The sequence below is a fragment of the Oreochromis niloticus genome, linkage group LG3 (assembly GCF_001858045.2).
Source record: "Oreochromis niloticus isolate F11D_XX linkage group LG3, O_niloticus_UMD_NMBU, whole genome shotgun sequence".
NCBI lineage: Eukaryota > Metazoa > Chordata > Actinopteri > Cichliformes > Cichlidae > Oreochromis > Oreochromis niloticus.
The window spans coordinates 48085508-48104448 of NC_031967.2; the positions used below are offsets into that span (position 1 = coordinate 48085508).

The following is an 18941-nucleotide window of genomic DNA, read 5'->3' on the forward strand; positions in this document are numbered from 1 at the left end:
AGTTTTTTGTCAAAATTTAGCCATCTAAATTCTTTGAACTTTACGCTTGTCTCAGTTGACTTCATATGAGAAGATCATAACAGACTTGAGTAAAATTGTTGAATAAAATATCATAATAAAATATTATTTTTAGTCACAATTTAGTCAACTAAAATCATAGTTTAAGTTCACTAAATATCATAACAATTTAGGAGACTAAAAAATGACTGAAAAATAAAGTAATTTTTACCCATGACAGTTTCTCCAGAAAATTTAGAAAGCATATTATTTACCTGTGAAATGTGAAATGTGTCTATATAACTACTCTTAACATTTTTGTTACATTATCATGAAACAGGGACCATGATAGCTAGTTTTACCTCCCCCTCTGCAAAAAAAAAGAGAGAAAAAAAGGGGTATTATTTTATAGTCTTACTGCGCAAGCAAGATTGGTCAATTAAATTAACACTAGTTGTTATTAGGCAATATGATGATGTAACCACCAGTAACGACCTTAATTTGGGTCAAGGATCATCCAGAACATCATGACAGTGTGACTACCTGACAGAAAATGACAATTAATCCACATTTTTGCACACATTTGGCCTTTTCAAATTCAAATTTTATTTGTCACGTACACAACCATACACAGTATGACATGGTGAAATGCTTATTGCTGTGCAATGCCAGACCATTAAATGACAGTAATAATTGACAGAAAGATTTATGGATTACTACAAAATTTACAGATTTTAACTTAGAAATTTATAGTAAAAAGTATGTGCAAATTACGTTTTACGAAAAAATTATTAAAGAAAAAAGAAATTATAAATTATATATTTTAAAGGCATGTGGTCTTAAACTTTTGATCAGCTGTAAAACAGACTGTTTAAGTTTAAGCGATGTTTTCAATAAATTGCAAGCTCAAAAAATGTGTTAAGTTTGTGTATTTTAGTAAGATTCAAACTTTTTCAACCAAAAAACAACAAAAAGTTTTAACCATCACTCTGGTTTTGTTATTTCTCTTTGACTTTACTGTCTGCACTTTGACATTGTTATCATATAGAAAGGGTGTCTAGAATCAGAGTAGTTTTTTTTTTCTTTTTTTAAAAATTTCAACTGAAGAGTGTCTGCCCATATCATATTCGTTTAAGGTCTTGACTTGTCTCTATATTTCAGTGCCTGCAGTGGTAAGCATAGCTGAAGAAAACAACGAGACATATTCCCTCATCACAAAACCAACAATGTCAAAAGGTAATTTGCCTAAACTGAAAACACTGAAGTTATAATACCCTTAATTGCTTAGATGTGTAGGGGAAGTGTCATAGTTCTGGAGTTTCTGACCCAGAATTCGGAATTTGGTGACTTTTGTGTTATTATGTTCTAGTTTATATAGTTATTTAGTCTAGGCTTTATTTGGTAAATGGTAAATGGCCTGTATTTGTATAGTCTCATGTCCGATGCTCAGTATGTCCAGTTTACTTCCTCCTTTCTTGTCATTGTGTCAAGTTGCCCCAGCTGTGCTCCCCATGTGTTTCCGCTTCCCTCGTCACCCTCATGTGTATTCAGGTAGTCTTTGTCATTCATTTTTGGTCAGGATGTCTGTTGAGTTCATGCCATGTTTCCAAGTTTCCATGTTCCAGGTATCCACACACCCACACCGGATTTCATGTTTAGCGTTTTTCATGTCTATTTTTGGTTTTCCCATTTTAGGTTATTATTTAGCTTCATCTTGGTTCACCTTTCCCCATTGTTTTGTAGTTTGCCACCAGCCATAATAAATGCCTCGCTCTTTGTTAAGAATCCTTTTTTTGCCTTTGTTTGTCTGCATTACTCTCCCGTCCACATGATCTGCCAGCATAGATCGTGACAGGAAGAAAAACATGTCACTATATAAAAAGTAACATCGCTCAGAAGACCATACATAACTTAAGTGTCCCAGCCAGAAATGAGTGAGAACAATTTACATTTTGAATGTAATGAAAAGAAAAATCACTCTTATGATGTTTTGTTGTTATATGCCTCCAGAGGACAATGCACTTGAATCAGTCCAGGTGATGTATGCTACGGTCGGGAAACCCAGCGACATGAAAGGTAATTGACACTGAAAGTAGACTATTTAATCCTTAATGCTCACCCCCATGTTTTGGGAACAGTTTAGGGTTGCAGCAGGACTGGAGCCTCTGCCCATTATCACTGAGCAAGGGGCCAGGCCAAATACATCTGGACAGGATGGATATATAATCTGACAGTAATGTTATACTTTTGGTTTTTAAATTATATATTTTCTAAACACAGCATGCATGTGTTTCATGTTGTTGATATTTTCAGCTTTGTTTTTAACATCTCAGAAAAAAACCCACACGAGAAACCCACAGGCAAAAATATGTTGATGAGTCCCCTCGGTCTATCATGCAGCAGCCAGATAAGACTGTTTTAACAATTAACTGTTTTGAAATGTCTTGTGTCTCCAAACAGAGATGGCAGTAGTGAGCTGGTTGGAGACCTACAACTGACTGGCATGGATCTGGATAACTTTTACTGCGCAATACAAAACTAAAAATAAAGTGAATGCTGGTCTTCAGTGTGCAGAAAAAGTGACATATATTTATATAAAATGCAATGAACATTTTTGTGGTCATTGACACATTTAATTAGTTAATTTCTAGTTAATTTCTAATTTGTGAAAAGATGGCAGTTTATATCAAATTGCAAATATCTCAACCTGCATGTTTAAAAAAATATTATGTCTGTTCTTATTCTGAGAGTGAAAACTTCAGCCACCTCACATAATCATAACAGGTAGCAGTGTGTTAATAAATATGAACAGTGAAGCCCAGGTCTATTTGCTCTGCCTAATTGTAGACATGAGTACACTGTTGCACTTTTTAAATATGCTCACTGTGGCTTCTGTGGCGAGACAGTGTGACAAATGTTATGTTAATGTAATGTCAGCAATCAACAGAATATCTGTTTATGGTAAAGATGGTGATTCTGTGAACACAAGGTGAATCTTATGTAAAATTATGAAGATGGAGGAATAAATTTAATGCAAAAATGTGCGTTCTTTTAATAGAAGCAAATTTATGTAAAATGATTTTTTTAGCTTGTGTTGTAGTTGTTTTCTGAATTGTTTTTTGAGTATCCATAAAGTAAGAACGTTAATATATAAATAAATATATAATTTTAAGTGATATATAGATAGATATATAGATAGATATATAGTGGCATTTTGATCATCTTTATTGTACACACACACAGAGCTGCAGCTCTCCCGCTGCCAGCTCAACATAACAACAACAACTACATTCACCAAAACTCAAAACTTTTAAGCCGGCGAAGAGTGATTGCAGATGCCGCGCAGGTGGGTCAATCGCACCTGCAGCAGCATCGCCAAACACGCCCCACCACAGTTAGCCACCACCATTATGTCCGTCTGTATCTGGATGTCCCACAGGATCTTAGCTCGGTCATTCTCCACCACCCTAGGGGAAGTCTCTCATTTTGACCTCGGGACTTCCAGGCCGTATTTGGCACAGATGTTCCTGTACTCTATGCCGGCTACTTGGTTATGGCGTTATGCCTTGCCTGCTAACATCTTACACCCTGCTGTTATGTGCTGGATTGTCTCTGGGGCATCTTTACACAGCCTGCACCTGGGGTCTTGCCTGGTGTGATAGACCCCAGCCTCTATGGATCTTGTGCTCAGAGCTTGTTCTTGTGCTGCCATGATTAGTGCCTCTGTGCTGTCTTTCAGTCGGGCTTTGTCCAGCCACTGGTAGGATTTCTAGATATCAGCCACCTCCTCTATCTGCCGGTGGTACATACGGTGCAGAGGCCTGTCCTTCCATGATGGTGCCTCCTGTATTCGTGAATGTTTGTTGTCTCATCCCGGACCGTGGTGCTGACACTCACCAGTCCCTGGCCTCCTTCCTTGCACTTAGCGTACAGCCTCAGGATGCTGGACTTGGGGTGAAACCCTCCATGCATGGTCAGGAGCTTCCTTGTCTTGATGTCAGTGGCTTCTGTCTCCTCCTTTAGCCAGCTTATTATCCCAGCAGGGTATCTGATCACGGGTAGGGCGTAGGTGTTGATAGGCCGGATCTTAATCTTACTGTTCAGCTGACTTCTCAGGACTTGCCTGACCCTCTTCAGGTACTTGGTGGTTGCAGCTTTTTGTTAACATGAATGTTCAAGATGTTCAATTTTAAGTGCGTATATTTTCTCTTTTTTTCTCAAGTCTGCTCATGCGAAAGGAAATGCAATCAATATAGAATAAAAATGAATGATATTTAATCATGATTAATCAAAATTAATCCATGTGATGAATCTGATTAAACATTTTAATTGTTTGAGAGCACAAATATATATTATATATTAGTGTATACTTACCTATTAGTATATAGGTTTTTAAAAAAGTTGTATTTCACAGGAGAGAACCTGTGCTAAAAGATTGAAGAAAACTATTCAAATTCTCTTTGAATTTACCCATATGGAAAAGAAATAGTAAAAACTTATAAAAGACTTGCATAAGATGTGGCCTACTTCATATAGTGAATCATTTAAGGCTTATATGATTTACTCATGAAAGTGGCCACTTTCTCATTACTTTCATATATTGTTTTATTAAGTATCCAAAACATACAAGTTTCATTTATATAATTCTTCAAGGGATCTTATATCTGTTTTCACTCTTGTATGCTTTTCATACAAGTTTCACACAAGACAGATACAAACTTTATAAGATTCATATATATCTTTTCCATATGGGTAAGCATGCATTCTTTGTGTTTATTCTGCATTTACTGCATTCTGCATTTGTGTTTATTCTGCATTGTATTGTATTCTGTATTCTGCATTGTTTATTCTGCATTGTATTGCATCAATGTCAGTTACAAGCTTAAATATAAAGTTGAACAAATGTAATTGCGATTAATTGTGATTAATTACAGAAAATTGTGAGATGAATTAGCACTAAATATATATCCACAAACAATTACAACATATTTATCAACTGATTTTTGTGTTAACATGTTAAGATTCTTTTATTAAAAAATGCTGAGCCAACAACTACAGCATTGTTAGTACAATGTATGTATATGTATATGTATATATATATATATATATATATACACACACACACACACACACACACATATAGATATATAGAGACACACACACACACACACACACACACACACCTGTCTATATATCTATCTGTAATGGTCACGATGCATTACAAATAGTGCCAGTTCAAACATTACAACATACAAATGATTTCCTTTCTCAGATTTTGTGACATTTCTCTTCCATGTGGAGCCATTGCTGACAACATGAAATGGCAAGGGCTTTTCTTTGTTAAGTAATGCCCTTTTATAGTCACCTGTCTGCTGGACACCTCTTAAATGAATCATTACACTCACCTGTGGTTGAATGCCTCTTAATTCGAATTTTGTAGTCTTAAGTGTGGCTTTTCTCCTAAGACTATAATTGGGGTGTACTCATTTTTGCGACATGGGCTTGGATGAATTTGTAAGGAAAATCACTTTTTTCTGTGTCTTGTTTGCAATCAATGGCCCACATTTTTGGGAGTATTTTGTAGTACAGTAGTTCATAGAAAATGTTGACTCTGAAAGGAAACTAAAGGTTTTCTAACAAATGTGGTATGGTGTACTCATTTATGCTGAACACTGTATATTGCAAAAATGTTTTTTGGTTTTTTTGCCATTTTGATGGTGTTTGAAAGATCCAGGTCATGCTGCATTACACATATTGCAAGTTTAAACATTACAACATACTCTCTAAATATAAGTGGTTCTTTGGTGTCACCTTAAAGCTGCATACATTTATTTTTACTCTTAACAGTCTGACTCAAACTCACCAGAAAAAAAAAATAGAAAAGTTTCACAGGAAGAGGAGGTTCTTCTCTCCATTTTGCCCTGTGATAGAGTCAGATGTTCAGTCAATTAGCAGCAACACAAGATACACATCTCAGCTTTCTCCATGCAAGTTTGTGAGTACAGAAAAAAATAGAGATTTCCCTTAATTTAAAAAACTGTTTTAAAACTCTTAATTAATGAAACATCTTTTTTTCTATTAAAGTATAATTATATTATTATGTCAATTACAGTTACTCTCAGCATCTGTCAGGCCGTTTTATTTACCAGGGGAAGTCCCTCAGATATTTGTCACTGTTGTTTACATTTTCATCATAAAGCTGATGTCAAAGCTGCTGCCAACGCCATTTTTAAAGTAATACATAACTTGCAGTCTCTCTCTCTGGATGCTCCTTATTTTAGGTGTTTTTAAAAATTGTAATCTTAAGAAATCACTGAACATAATTTCTTAAGATTACAATGTGATTAAGAAATCATATTTCACCTGTCCTACAAGACATAACAAAATGCTGGATTTGTGTTATGGATAAATTAAGGAGGCATATAAGTCTGTGGCTGGACCTGCACTACGTTCTTCAGATCTCCAAAGACATCAAGAATCTGATTCTTAAAAGGAAAATTCCTTTTAATGAGTATGACGTTTCCACTACGAGGACATTAAGGGAGGAGGTGAGAGCTGTAATAAAGAAGACTAAGATGAGATATAAAAATAAGATTGAGGCAGAAATGAGTAGTAATTAACAGAGCTTGGTGTGGTATGAAAACCATGTAAGGGCTACAAACTAAGGGTCACTGTAACATTTCTTAAGATGGGTTTACTTCTGACAAACATTTGGCAGATAATCGTAATAGTTTTTATCTTAATTTTAAGAATCTTGTTTGTTTTATGGAGACGAGTACACTAAGAGAAAAGACTACCACTCCCTCCTCATTTTGTACTGATGAGAGGGGTGTAGTTAATGTCTGTAGACACACTAAGATTAAGAGTCCTGGACCTGACAACATCTGTGGGCAGGTACTGAAAACTTGTGCTGATCAGTTGAGTGGGATTTCTCATTACATTTCTTTCACTTTCCCTAGAGTTACAGACAGTACCTAAGATTTGGAAACATGCTACCATTGTTCCAGCAGGAAGAGGTGTGGGAGATGCTGTTGTCACACTCGTGAATTTCTTGTATAAGCATCTTGAGGGCCCTAACACTCATTCAAGATTATTATTTGCTGACTTTTCGTCAGCATTCAACACAATTCAGCCCTCCTTACTTGCTGATGGGCTTTATAACCACCTTAAGCTTGATCTTAGTCTGATTAGTTGGGTGCTAGACTTTTTCACTAACAGGTCAAAATGCATGAAGGAGAACCATGTACTTTCTGATGTGCTCTCCTACTGGATCTCCTCAGGGTTGCTGTCTCTCACCCCTTCTTTTAATTCTGTATACGAATGAGCAGTGTTACTAACAGACACATCCTGAAGTTTGCTGATCACACAGTGATCGTTAGTCTTTTTCTGGAGGACGAGACAGGCCATGGCCAGGTTGTAGAAGATTTTGTGGCTTGGTGTGATGAGTCCTTCCTTTCATTAAATGTGTCAAAAACAAAAGACATGATTATTGATTTCAGGAAGTTTTCTTATAGTTCATCACCTTACTATTATTAAAGCTGCTGATATTGAGTTTGTGAAGACTTAAAAGCATTTAGCGGTTGTTCTTGACCACAAACTGTTTTGACTGTGTTTTGAGCCTCATGCTGATGTCACAACCAAAAAAGTTCAGCAAATACTGTTCCTTTTAAGGAAAATTAGATATTTTAATGTCTCATCTGAAATGCTGACGTGGTTTTACAGATGTTTTATTGAATATGTTATTTCTTTCTGTATCGCTGCTACAGGACTGGAGGACAGCAAAGAGAAAGAAAGAGAAATTAGGAAAAGAGTTAACAGAAGGAGAGGGAAAGAACAATAGAGGAGAAGATGTCACGGTACTGGGTCTGCAACCCAGTATTTGTGTTTCAGACTCTGTAATTATATTATTTGATTATTGTTGTCGTGGTTTTGGTTTTCTTTAGTTCTTAGTGATTGTTGTCCTTCCTCCCTTAGTATTTATCTTAGCCTGTGTTTAGACTCTGTTCCCATGTCTAATCTATGCTTTTCCTATAGCCATCATGTGACAGATCATAACTGCCATAAATGTATACAATTAATAGTAATTGTATATTTACTAAATGTATTTTGCAAATAAAGTTAATTATTCTGATAAGATATTTACACATTTTAAAGATTTTAATGGCATGCTTAATATTTTTACACAACATATACAAAAACTGATTTCTTTTTCACCAAACAAAAAAGAAATACACACTTGTAGTACATTTAGAAAAACACAGTTAAAGTCAGAAATCTGATTATTATCTCATATTATATAAAATGTAAATAACTTGCACATTAAAAAAGAACAAAAACAATAAAAAGCAAAAAGCAAAAAAAAAAAAGCAAAAACGTAAAAGTATAATAGATGTGGATGAATGTATTGACTGGTACATGGCACCAAATATGTAAAATGTTCTAATATTAGGTTTATATTAGAATTAGAATTTTATTAAAATGGAACAATAAAACTGTAATGTTCTTTGTGACTGAAAGAGTGCAACTGCCTTTTGGCTCTGAAACACATTTCTCCTTATATGCAGTTGTCATAAATTATATGGCCACTAGAGGTCACGAAAGTACATTTAAAATTGTGTCACTGGGGTCTCTCCACCAGTTTCTGCTGTTGTGTTAAAAATGGTGATGACAGGCTCTCTTCTGTGAAATAAGTAAAATTCATCTTGTCTTTACTATAGCTGCTGTTTTGGATTTACTTTCATCCATGTAATATATCTTGTAGTGCTGTGTTAGAGATTGTAAATATCTTACTTTTTTTAACTGTGATAAATGAATGCTTAAATGAATAATGTAAGCGTTATTTAATGTTCACTTTTAAGCCTCTGAATGACCTGATTGGAACTGTATTTGAACTTCATTTGTCCTCTTCTCTATTGTCTCCCTCTGTCTATGAATTTTGTATAAAGTGTCATCTAACTCTTTCTTCTTCTCTGTCATTACATCAACCCCATACAAGATTGATTTTCTTTGTGTTTCCTTTTCCTCTATTTCTTTTTCAAGGTTTTCCTTCATTGTTTCAAAATTAGTTTCTGTTTCAATGCCCTCTTCTTCATTTATTTTGTCAGATTTTTTGTCATTTTGTTCTATTTGTTTAATATTGTTTACCAGCTGACTCTGATTTTCATCTTGCTGTTTTTGTAGCTCGAGCAGTTTCAGTTTGAGTTTATAAATATCATTTTCTAAGTCACATTTATGACTCATTAAAAATTGAACCACCATTATCAAATTAAATTTGTCTTCCTCTCCGTCTTTAAACAAAGCATTGAGGTTTTCTTGTTCCATATCAAAGTCGACAGTGTCAGTACCATCTTCTGTGAGATGCAGTGCTTCTCTTTTTTTCTCAGTGAGGGGCTGAAGCTCTCTGTGATCAGTGGAAATTTTTGTGTTTCCTCCTGTTGTACAAAAAAAGTCATTTAAATTGACAGAAATACCTTATTTTGTCTTTCTTTAATAAATAATTGATGATTTTTTTAGTCACTTTATTTTTGTTTTTAGTCAAAAAATTGTACCTCGACATTTAGAACGATATTTCCAGACAACAGAGACCACTGCAAGAATAAGCAGGACTGTCACAACAACACTTATGGTGATGTGACCAGCAGAACTACATGGAGGATTAAATAAATCACCTGTAATCAGAACACACAGAATATCAACAAATAGCCTGCAGCAATTTTACAAACAAACAAAAAAATACAGATAGCTAAATAACTTTTTTTTTTACCTGGAACATGTGTGTGTGTCTCTCTGCTCTGGTTGGTGTTCCTCTGTTGGACTCTGCAGGTGATGTTGTTGCTGTGTCTCTTCTCCACAGTCACTCTGCTGCTGACAGTATAGAGGTCATCAGGACCTCTGAGGGTCTCTGTAGGTCCAGCAGAGAGGAGGTTTCCCTCACCGTCCAACCACAGCAGCTCAGGCTCTGGATACCAGCCTGCAGACTCACACTGTAACACCACTTTACTACTGTCCTCACTGTTCCTCATTAAAGTGATGATAAGTGATGAAACTACACCTAAAGATTAGGAAAAGAGAAAACACATGTCTTGCTACCAGTTACAGTCACCAAAGCACCAAGTTTAAAATTCTTGCAAATGTATTGACTACTTTTATACCAATCATATTTAAACCACTGAATAGTGACATGAAAAACACTAACTTCTATAATGCCCTGCTGTCAGTACATAAGATACTGACATTCATGTGAGGTTTTCTTTAACATATAAACAATCAAGCAGTTGTAATGCACTCCCCAATTGCTGTATTTTTATTTCAGTTCAATTCGGCATTACTTACATAGCGCCAAATCACAACAACAGTCAAATCAAGGTGCTTTATATTGCAAGGTAGAGACCTTTCAATGATAAAGAGAAAACCCCAACAATCAGATGACTCCCTATGATCAAGCACATGGCAACAGCAGGAAGAAACTTCCAGCAAAACCAGCTTCAGAGAGGGGCAGCCATCTGCCATAACTGGTCGATGATGAGGGGAAGAAGACAGGACAAAAGACAGATTAGAATTTCCTTCAGAATCATAATATGCTTTTGCACACATCAAAAACCGCTCAGGGAACAGGAATGACTTTGTTGTCAACCCATCCTTCAAACTCCCCAGATAATAATATGATAGACTATTCATTGGATACAACAAGCCCTGTCCTCAAATGGCCATGCCACGACCATCAGAAGCCAAATAATTTCCTGCTTATGTATCCCTGTCTCAGGCACAAAACGACAGCCCAAACAGATCAATCTCTTCTGACCAGGCAAGCAGCACCAAGACCCTTTTAATCAACTAGTTTTAATGTTGGACCAAACACATTGTCTAAAACTGCTTATCAGCCACCTTTGTACTTCCATTTGATTAATGGTGCCACCTCACCAACACTAACTACAATAACAAAATAAGACATTATACCACTTTTGATATTGTTATTGATTGCATTCAGTGAAACTGGATTTGACTTATTGTTACAAGGTATCTTTAATTTATGAGTGAACCTTTCCTAAATTTATTCCTGTACTAATGCTGAGAGCAACAACCAGAATTCACTTGTTTTAATTGTTAACAATAATTTTGAATGGATTCAATATATATGTAAAAAAAAAAAAAAAAAAAAAACAGAACGTAACAAAACTAGAGCTAAATGTGTATATGGAAAATTGATTTATGTAAACATTGGCTCACTTTGTAGAACAGAATAAGGACGCCACACTGTGTCTTTTAGCTGAGAAAACAGCTTTACTTCATCTAAAAATGGAAATTAATAATTTTCCCATTCAGTGATGATGTTCATATTTTTCTTTCCAGTTTGTCATCATTTTGAGAACAAATATTAACTCTAAGCTGAATACACATTGTTATTGGTTTGATTTTAGTGCTATTCTGTATGTTCTTTTGCATATATGTGTTGAATAATAACGCAGCATAACATGTTTATTTTACTGTTATGATTTTTTACTACTAACATTGTATTTTTTTTAAACTAAATAATGACTGATGATTTCCAACATCAGATATCATTTTGACCTTGCTGTACAAGGATTATATCTCCACTTACCAACAACAAGCTCAACACTAGCTTGTCCACTAAGCGCAGGACTGAAGCATTTGTATGATCCCCTATCTGACAGTTTCACTTTGGAGAGTTTTAGTGAAATGTCTCCGAGCTTCAGGTTGTTAATGGGTAGTGACGTTCTTTCCATGTAGGCTTCATTTTTTTTATTCACGAGCTCCACGCCGTCACGCCAAACATGGACAAATCTGGGTGTGAGGTCAGATCGTGTCCACTCTACTGTCATATCAGCAGCATTCACAGCAGGATCCAGATGACACGGTAAGACAGTGTCATCACCAACTATTGCCACAACTGGCTCAGATGGACCAACCACCTGAGACACACCTAAAGGAAAATTACAAATACGTGTTAAAGATGTTAAACAGAGGTTCACAAGCGCAGGTGATGTAACTTTTAAATTTGCTGTTTTACTGTATGACATAAATGGCTGATATTTAATCAATAACAGAAATATTTGTGTAATTAATAGACTTAGATGTTTTGTATAATTTGTGTAACTCCATAAAGATAAGACTTATTTACCTCCACAAAACTGTGCTAAGTGAAAGAAAAAAATAGAGTGATGACAAAGCAAGACACAGATGGCCCCAAGTGGCATTTTATAGCAACGTCCATCCTTCAGGCAAAACATTGTAGAGGTTTGAAGACTGAAATGGACAATATTGGAAAAAAATCATAAAAAAATTGCACATTAATCATACAAATAATCACTATAAACAATTATGATTTGGCATCTTGAGGCAATTGTCATTGTGTGTGTGTGTGTCAACTACCGAATAAACAAATTGAAAACAAATCTTTTTCTGGCTAGACGCGTGGGAGCACTTCTGCTAAATTTTGTTCGTATTTAACAAAATTAAGGATGCAGACATAAGTGTAGACATTAGTTTCTGACTGCTAGTGAAAATTGTTTTCTTTGCAAATTTGCATGAACCAACACAGCCAATGCCTCAACATGTTTGTACTCTCTGCTCATATTGCCTTCATATGAATTAATTTTTTGTTTTTTTGTCCAAAGAATGTATTTGGACATTGCACTCAGCAACAAACAAATCCTCCCTAACAAAAAAGTGACTTCAAGGGCCAAATTGCGTTATATTTCTTCAAGTAGGGGTGACGTGGGCCGCAAGAGACCCCCGGTCCGTGAGTTTCAGACAGCTGCTTTAATTGGATGATCATACGACACTGATGCTAAAATGGTAGAATGTGTTCTCAGTTATAATTTTTCATACATGTATTGTTCAGGGGTTGAACAACTTAAAAGACTACAAAGGCTGAACAGTTAAGTCCAGGCTACATGGTTCACACAGTCAGCTTGATATACTGTTGATACAGAAATTCACTCTCAGAATGGGAGTGCCTGTGCCATATTTATATAATATTGATACTTCATTTGTAAAATATTACATTGCATATCAGATGTACCAATGAGAAAATATATTAAATATGTTGATACTCATATATATCTTACATACACATTTATATCAGCTTTTTTTGTGGTCTACTTTCCCCTAGCTCTCCAGTCACAAGATCATATGACATGACTTCAAGCACTTTTGCATTCTCCTGTCAAGGTCTGTGTGCAGAAGGCAGGAAAGGAGGAACCAAAAGCAGACTCCAGGATGTGAAACTTAAACTCAAAAACCTCAGCTTTATTGCTTCCACAAGTCAAAATAAAACCAAACCGGAAAAACTGTGAACAGAACACACAGGCGAGTATAAGGGTACTTATAGTCGGAGGAAAACACGGACAATAAATACAAGGAGTAAACGAGGGAATGAGGGCCAGGAGGGAAACACAGCCGACACTAATTAAACAGGCGAGACCGGGGAGACGCAAAACTAGAAACACTGAGATGGGACATGGGACATGGGGCAAGGGACCGTCAAAGTAAAACAGGAAACACACGACAGAGCAAGGACTTCACACTGAACAAAGGGAACACAGAGCACAGAGACAACAGTGACATGACATACAAAACAGAAACCAAAACACAAGTAATCATAAACCACGACGAAATCACGGATTAATAATAATAATAAAACAAAAGTCAAAACACTGGGTCATCGACGCAGGACCATGACATAAGTCATTATTCACTCGGTCAGATGTAGAAAACAAAAAACAGACTAAAAGGTTTGGACAGATTGAACAAATGATTAAAACCATTTTATGCAACCAATCATTTCTCTATTAATCATTTTAAATGAAATTTAAAGTATTATTCCAGCCTACCTGCCTCACATAGTCACTAGATGCAGTCAGTTTCTCTGTCAAAGTCCACTGAAATGACCTCTTCTGTTAATCATTGATCTGTACCTTGTTTGATATGGCATATGACAGCATTTAGAGCTTACTGGCTGTTTTGCCTGCGTGGGCGTGTCCTACCCTGTTTCCAGCCTTATGTAGCACCTCTGTGTAGAGCTGTTTCTCCACAGAGAGGAGGTACCCAGGCAATTAGTACTTAAGGCCAGAGAGCCTTTGTGCTACAGCCTGTGGACAGAGATTGTTCTTGTAAAATCTTTCAACCTGGACAATCCTGTGTGCAGTCTATAGATATATTTTGACAAGCTTTCAAATAATTTCTAAATAAATACTCAAGTTGATTTATCAGATGTGCTTAAAGGTTTCAAATATAAAACTACCTTTTTAAAGAAAAAAATAATAATTAAGTTCAGTGGTCTCTAGTGGACAAACTATGTAATCGAAACATAGTTAACATAATATATCGTTACAGTTTTTATTACCCCTTTTTTGTTAGACAAATAAAAGGACACAAATATATCTTTTTTAGCCCTTATGTAATCCTCAAATTTTGCACCCTGCTGCCTTCTGGCAAGAGGTACCAGAGCAGGCTCTCACTACCAGACCATGGAAGAGTTTCTTCCCCCAAGCCATCAGACTCCTGAACACTCAATGACTGGACTGACACACACCCACACCTTCATACACGTCACTACCAAGCACTAATCTGCAGTATGTCACACTCATACACATACATACACACCAAGTTACCTTTGCACTATACTAAGCATTTTGCACATTTCACTGTCTTGTGTCTGTATTGTTCTGTTCTGTCTAGTGTTGCACTGTCTTGTCTTGTTTTGTGAGGGGGGGGGTTTGCAATTTTTTTGCAAATTGCACTTTACGTAGTCCTGTGTTTGTCCGTTATATGCCATATGTAGGGTCTCAGAGGAATGCTGTCTCATTTCACTCTGTACTGTACCACTGTACATGGCTGAAATGACAATAAAAGACACTTGACTTGATATACTAAACAGTATATGAATGGGACATTGGTGGTGATTAAAGTTTTGGACAAACATCAGCAAAAAAATGATTTCACTGCATTATTTTTATTTTTATTTGTTGTAGTGCGGAATAGTCCAATACTCGACACCTACGTGTACAAAAATGCCCCATTCACTTCCATTAAAACCACATTTTTTTTAATCCTCTCTGTCATTTTAGAATAAAACCATGCATTCTGTAATGTCAGTATTTCATTTTGAGGAAAAGTTGTGATATTTGACATTTTAACTATATTCCTCCAGATTCAACCATTTTGCCATTGTATGTCCCAATATCTGCAAATTCCAACAACACCAAAAGCTTCAACAACAAAAGATAACACCACTGAACATATGAAATATTAACAAATTTGAAACTGAAATATCCAGGCTTTGAATGAGAAAGGTTGTGTTGTATGTGTGTATCTGTGTGTTTATGAGGATTTTATGGCAGATTTTGTGCATGTACATTTTTATACTGAAAGGTGTTGAAAGGGTGCAAAATGAATCAACAGAGAATGGATGGCATGTGAAAGACACTAGATTTCGCCACAAGCTATAACACAGCCAAAATGATTGACAAATCAATTGAAAAACGTTGAAAAAAATGCATAAGAATATCAGAGGAAGACATAAAGGTTAAGAAAACTTAAGAACTTTGTTTAATGTCTGTAAATTAGACACTAAATGTTATTGTTATTATTTAAATTTTTACTATGAACATGAATATGGTAGTTGTTATTGTTATTATTATGACATTTTCTGCAAGAATAATTGAGCTAGTAAATTGATCAAAATATGGTTCGACCACACAGGAAGGCAGAAGGTTGCCATGTAAGGGTGGTGTGGCAGGCAAGATGAGGACCCAAAAGCAGGACTCAACACGCACGGGAATAACATAAAGATACAGCTTTATTTCGCTGTAAAAACTAGAACACTAAATACAAGAAACAAAACCAAAACTGGAAAATAGAAACAAGGAACTAAAACTAGAAAACAGGGAAATTGGGGATCTAGAAATAGAAAACCAGGAACATGGAGGAAACCCACAGAGAAAAGACACCATATCATAGGACGATGCAAGAACGGGCAGAGGAAAACACAGAGCTTCAATATACAAAGGATAACGAGGGAATGAGACACAGAAAGGAAACGCAGCTTGGACTAATCTGACAAAATGAGACAAGGAGGAAGCAAAACTAAACACTGAACACAGGACTTGGAACTGTCAAAATAAAGCAGGAAACACAGATAGAAACTCGGACTCAAGACAGGTGACTTAACACAGTGACTGGTAAGGCATATGAATAACCATGGAGTCAGAGCTTAACATGTAGAAGAGACACGAAAGGCTACGCATCAAAACATGGTCCATGAATTGTGGTACGTCCTGAGATTTGTTGGCCACAATGGGTGAAACTGGGGAACCCATGGCCCACCCATGTTTCTGCCTGTAATACTGACCCTTGTATGTGAAATAGGTGGAATTAAGACAGTTCCAAAAGCAAACACACTTGGTCGATGCCGAGAGTGGTCCTGTTGCTGAGGTTGGGGTCATCCTGTAATCTCTTACAAACTACCTCCATGACTGGGATGCAAGTGAAGAGAGATGTAACATCGTACAAGACCACTGTTTCATCTGCCTCCATAATGATATCTCTCACCTTCTCAACAAAATCCAAGGTGATGTTCAGAGCTGCCTACCTACAGGTTGAGGATCAAAGCTAGAAACTTTGAGATGTTATTCTCACGGTCTGAGGAGAAAGACCATGTGGAGTGCATGGGGAGGACCCAGGAGCAGACATAGGCGAGGAAACGGAACTTGAAATCAAAAGCAAGCCCTTATTTGGCTGCTAGCAGGAGATAAACATGAAAACTATGAAAAAATATGGAATACTGTGTTAACTAAGAGGAAACTATAAAGACTGAACTATGACTTTGAACTATGACATTCACTATGATTTTAAACTATGAGTTCACATGGGAAAGGTAACACAGATGACGTGACAAGGAACGATTGGAGACGCACAGACTAAATACACAGGAGGTGACAAGGGGACGGGAAACACATGGGGACACAGCTGATACAAGTGTCCCCATGACCATGTGGCGTGACGACGCCACAGGAAAAAATGTGAACCTAAAACAATGAACACAGAACACAAGACCTCTTAAAAGTAAAACAGGATCCATAAGACGCAGACATGACCTGAACTTGACAACAAGAAAACACACGACAGACATGAAACATGACAGATTAGACACACTAAACAACTTGGGAGACTTACCACAGGCATAACTAAAAATAAGACACTGAGGACGAGACCATGAGGTAAACAGGAACATAGAATAACTCAGAATACATAGAATAACCTAAACTAGACCTGCAACTCAAAGCAACCGAATAATACTACAAGAACTAAACTTCCTTTCAATATGCCACAGAAACACAAATATAACAATAACTCAAAATGGTGGGTCACAAACCCAGCCCGTGACAGTTATAGGTGACCGAGTTGATGATACAGACAATTGAAGGCCCACTGAAGGAACGTACTGCAATGTACTGTTTATAAGATTGGGGAAACCTGCAGTCCGCTGAGACTGAAGAAGTCACTTGGATGAGTGACGAAACGTTTCTCCCACAAAACGCTACGTCCAGATGAACAGAATCAACTTTTGGAGATTTACTTACCTGGATGATTGAGCATGCATCAAGATTGTTTTCCTCAGTTTTTTGTCAAAGTGAAAAGGAAGATTTACATGGTAGTAGTAAAATCTCCTATGCTATATGGTTTTGTGATCGTGAATAGTAAATAGACTGGTTCTGATATAGTGGTTTTCTACTGTACTTCAGCACTCAAAACACTTTGTACAATATACAACAAATAGGAAGACCAATGAAACTACTTATGGTTTGAAGTTTAGGTTTCTATGGCTAATCAGTTCCCATGGGTGTAATGTACAGGTGATCCAGTTAACTTGTCCATATTGTGTGTTCATCCTGAACTATGATTTAATACCCATTATCTATTGGGCATGACAAGAGATTCAAAAGAAATTCTTGGCACAGATTTTGTGACACTGGAGAGTCCTCCCCATCCTGTGATGGAGGGTAATAAAGTGACTCTGCAGTGTAAAAAGAATCAGACACCCTCACTGCTAAATTCTCTAAAGATGGCATCTTTATTGGGAAAAGCTCAACAGGAAACATTGCCAACCCTACAGTTTCCAAGTCTAATGAAGGACTCTACAAGGGCAGCTTTACTGAATTTGGGGAAGAAAGCTGGCTCTTTGCCAAAGGTGAGATGTATTCAGCTTTTAAACAATCTGTGTCAACTGCCACAAGTGTTAAAGAAAAACAAAAAATAACAGAAAAAAAGAAAGAGAGATGGCAATGCTGAATTTAATAGGGATTGAGTTTTATCTGGGTTGCACACTTTAACTGTCACCTATATTCTATTCTATTCTATTCTATTCTATTCTATTCTACTATATTACTAATGTGGAAAACAGCTTTGGATATTGTGATTACTTCTATGTGATGCTTCACATACAGTTTAAATCAAATTGAACTAATAAACACATTTTATTTTCTCTTTAAAAGTACACAACAAAGTAGAAGAAAAAACTGATCCCCCTCCCCTCTCCATAAAAGGTGACTGCGTGGAGAGGGTGTCCTCCTTCAAGTTCTTCGGTACCCACATTTCTGAGGACCTATCTTGGACTACAAATACATTAGCCCTGGTGAAGAGAGCCCAGCAGCGCCTCCATTTCTTGAGCTTGAGGGTTCTGAGATGGAACAGGCTGCAGACTGACCTACTAGTCTCCTTCTATTGTGCCACTATCGAGAGTGTGCTGGTGCACGCCATCCCCACGTGGTACACTGGTTGCACAACAGCCGATAAGAAGAGACTCCAGAGGGTCTTCAGAACTGCAGAGAAGGTGATCCGCTCTCCAGAGCCAGACCAATTATAAAAGACCACCTCCATCCTAACCACCACCTATTCAGCATCCTACCCTCTGGAAAAAGCTT

The 18941-nt window shown here is 36.7% G+C and overlaps 2 protein-coding genes and 1 long non-coding RNA gene across 6 annotated transcripts in view; 1 reads left to right on the forward strand and 2 right to left on the reverse strand.

The window, feature by feature from the left end:
- LOC102077076 (uncharacterized) overlaps positions 1-3037 on the forward strand; it is a 3484-nt gene extending 447 nt beyond the window's left edge. Inside the window, exons 3-5 of one of the 2 annotated variants that reach the window (XR_003216468.1) lie at positions 1159-1233; positions 2008-2073; positions 2458-3037. This is a non-coding gene — a long non-coding RNA (uncharacterized LOC102077076). Of the gene's footprint in view, positions 1-1158; positions 1234-1563; positions 1623-2007; positions 2074-2457 lie in introns of those variants that run through there. The other variant, XR_267669.4, reaches the window with a different exon arrangement.
- LOC109198421 (butyrophilin subfamily 3 member A2) overlaps positions 1-18941 on the reverse strand; it is a 120748-nt gene that overhangs the window by 57209 nt on the left and 44598 nt on the right. The gene's annotated exons all lie outside the window — the stretch shown is intronic.
- LOC102076979 (putative selection and upkeep of intraepithelial T-cells protein 1 homolog) lies at positions 8466-13996 on the reverse strand. 3 transcript variants are annotated; one of them, XM_005462809.4, is made up of 6 exons: positions 13851-13996; positions 12137-12261; positions 11597-11938; positions 9761-10048; positions 9546-9665; positions 8466-9428 (listed from the first exon to the last, which is right to left on the reverse strand). In XM_005462809.4, exons 2-6 carry the CDS (start codon positions 12243-12245, stop codon positions 8851-8853), a joined length of 1437 nt encoding a protein of 478 aa, XP_005462866.2. In that variant the 5' UTR covers positions 12246-12261; positions 13851-13996; the 3' UTR covers positions 8466-8850. The 3 variants fall into 3 exon arrangements, with proteins under 3 accessions (XP_005462866.2, XP_019209415.1, XP_025758933.1); XM_019353870.2 differs by lacking the exon at positions 13851-13996 and adding an exon at positions 13090-13337; XM_025903148.1 differs by lacking the exon at positions 12137-12261 and having other exon boundaries at positions 13851-13874.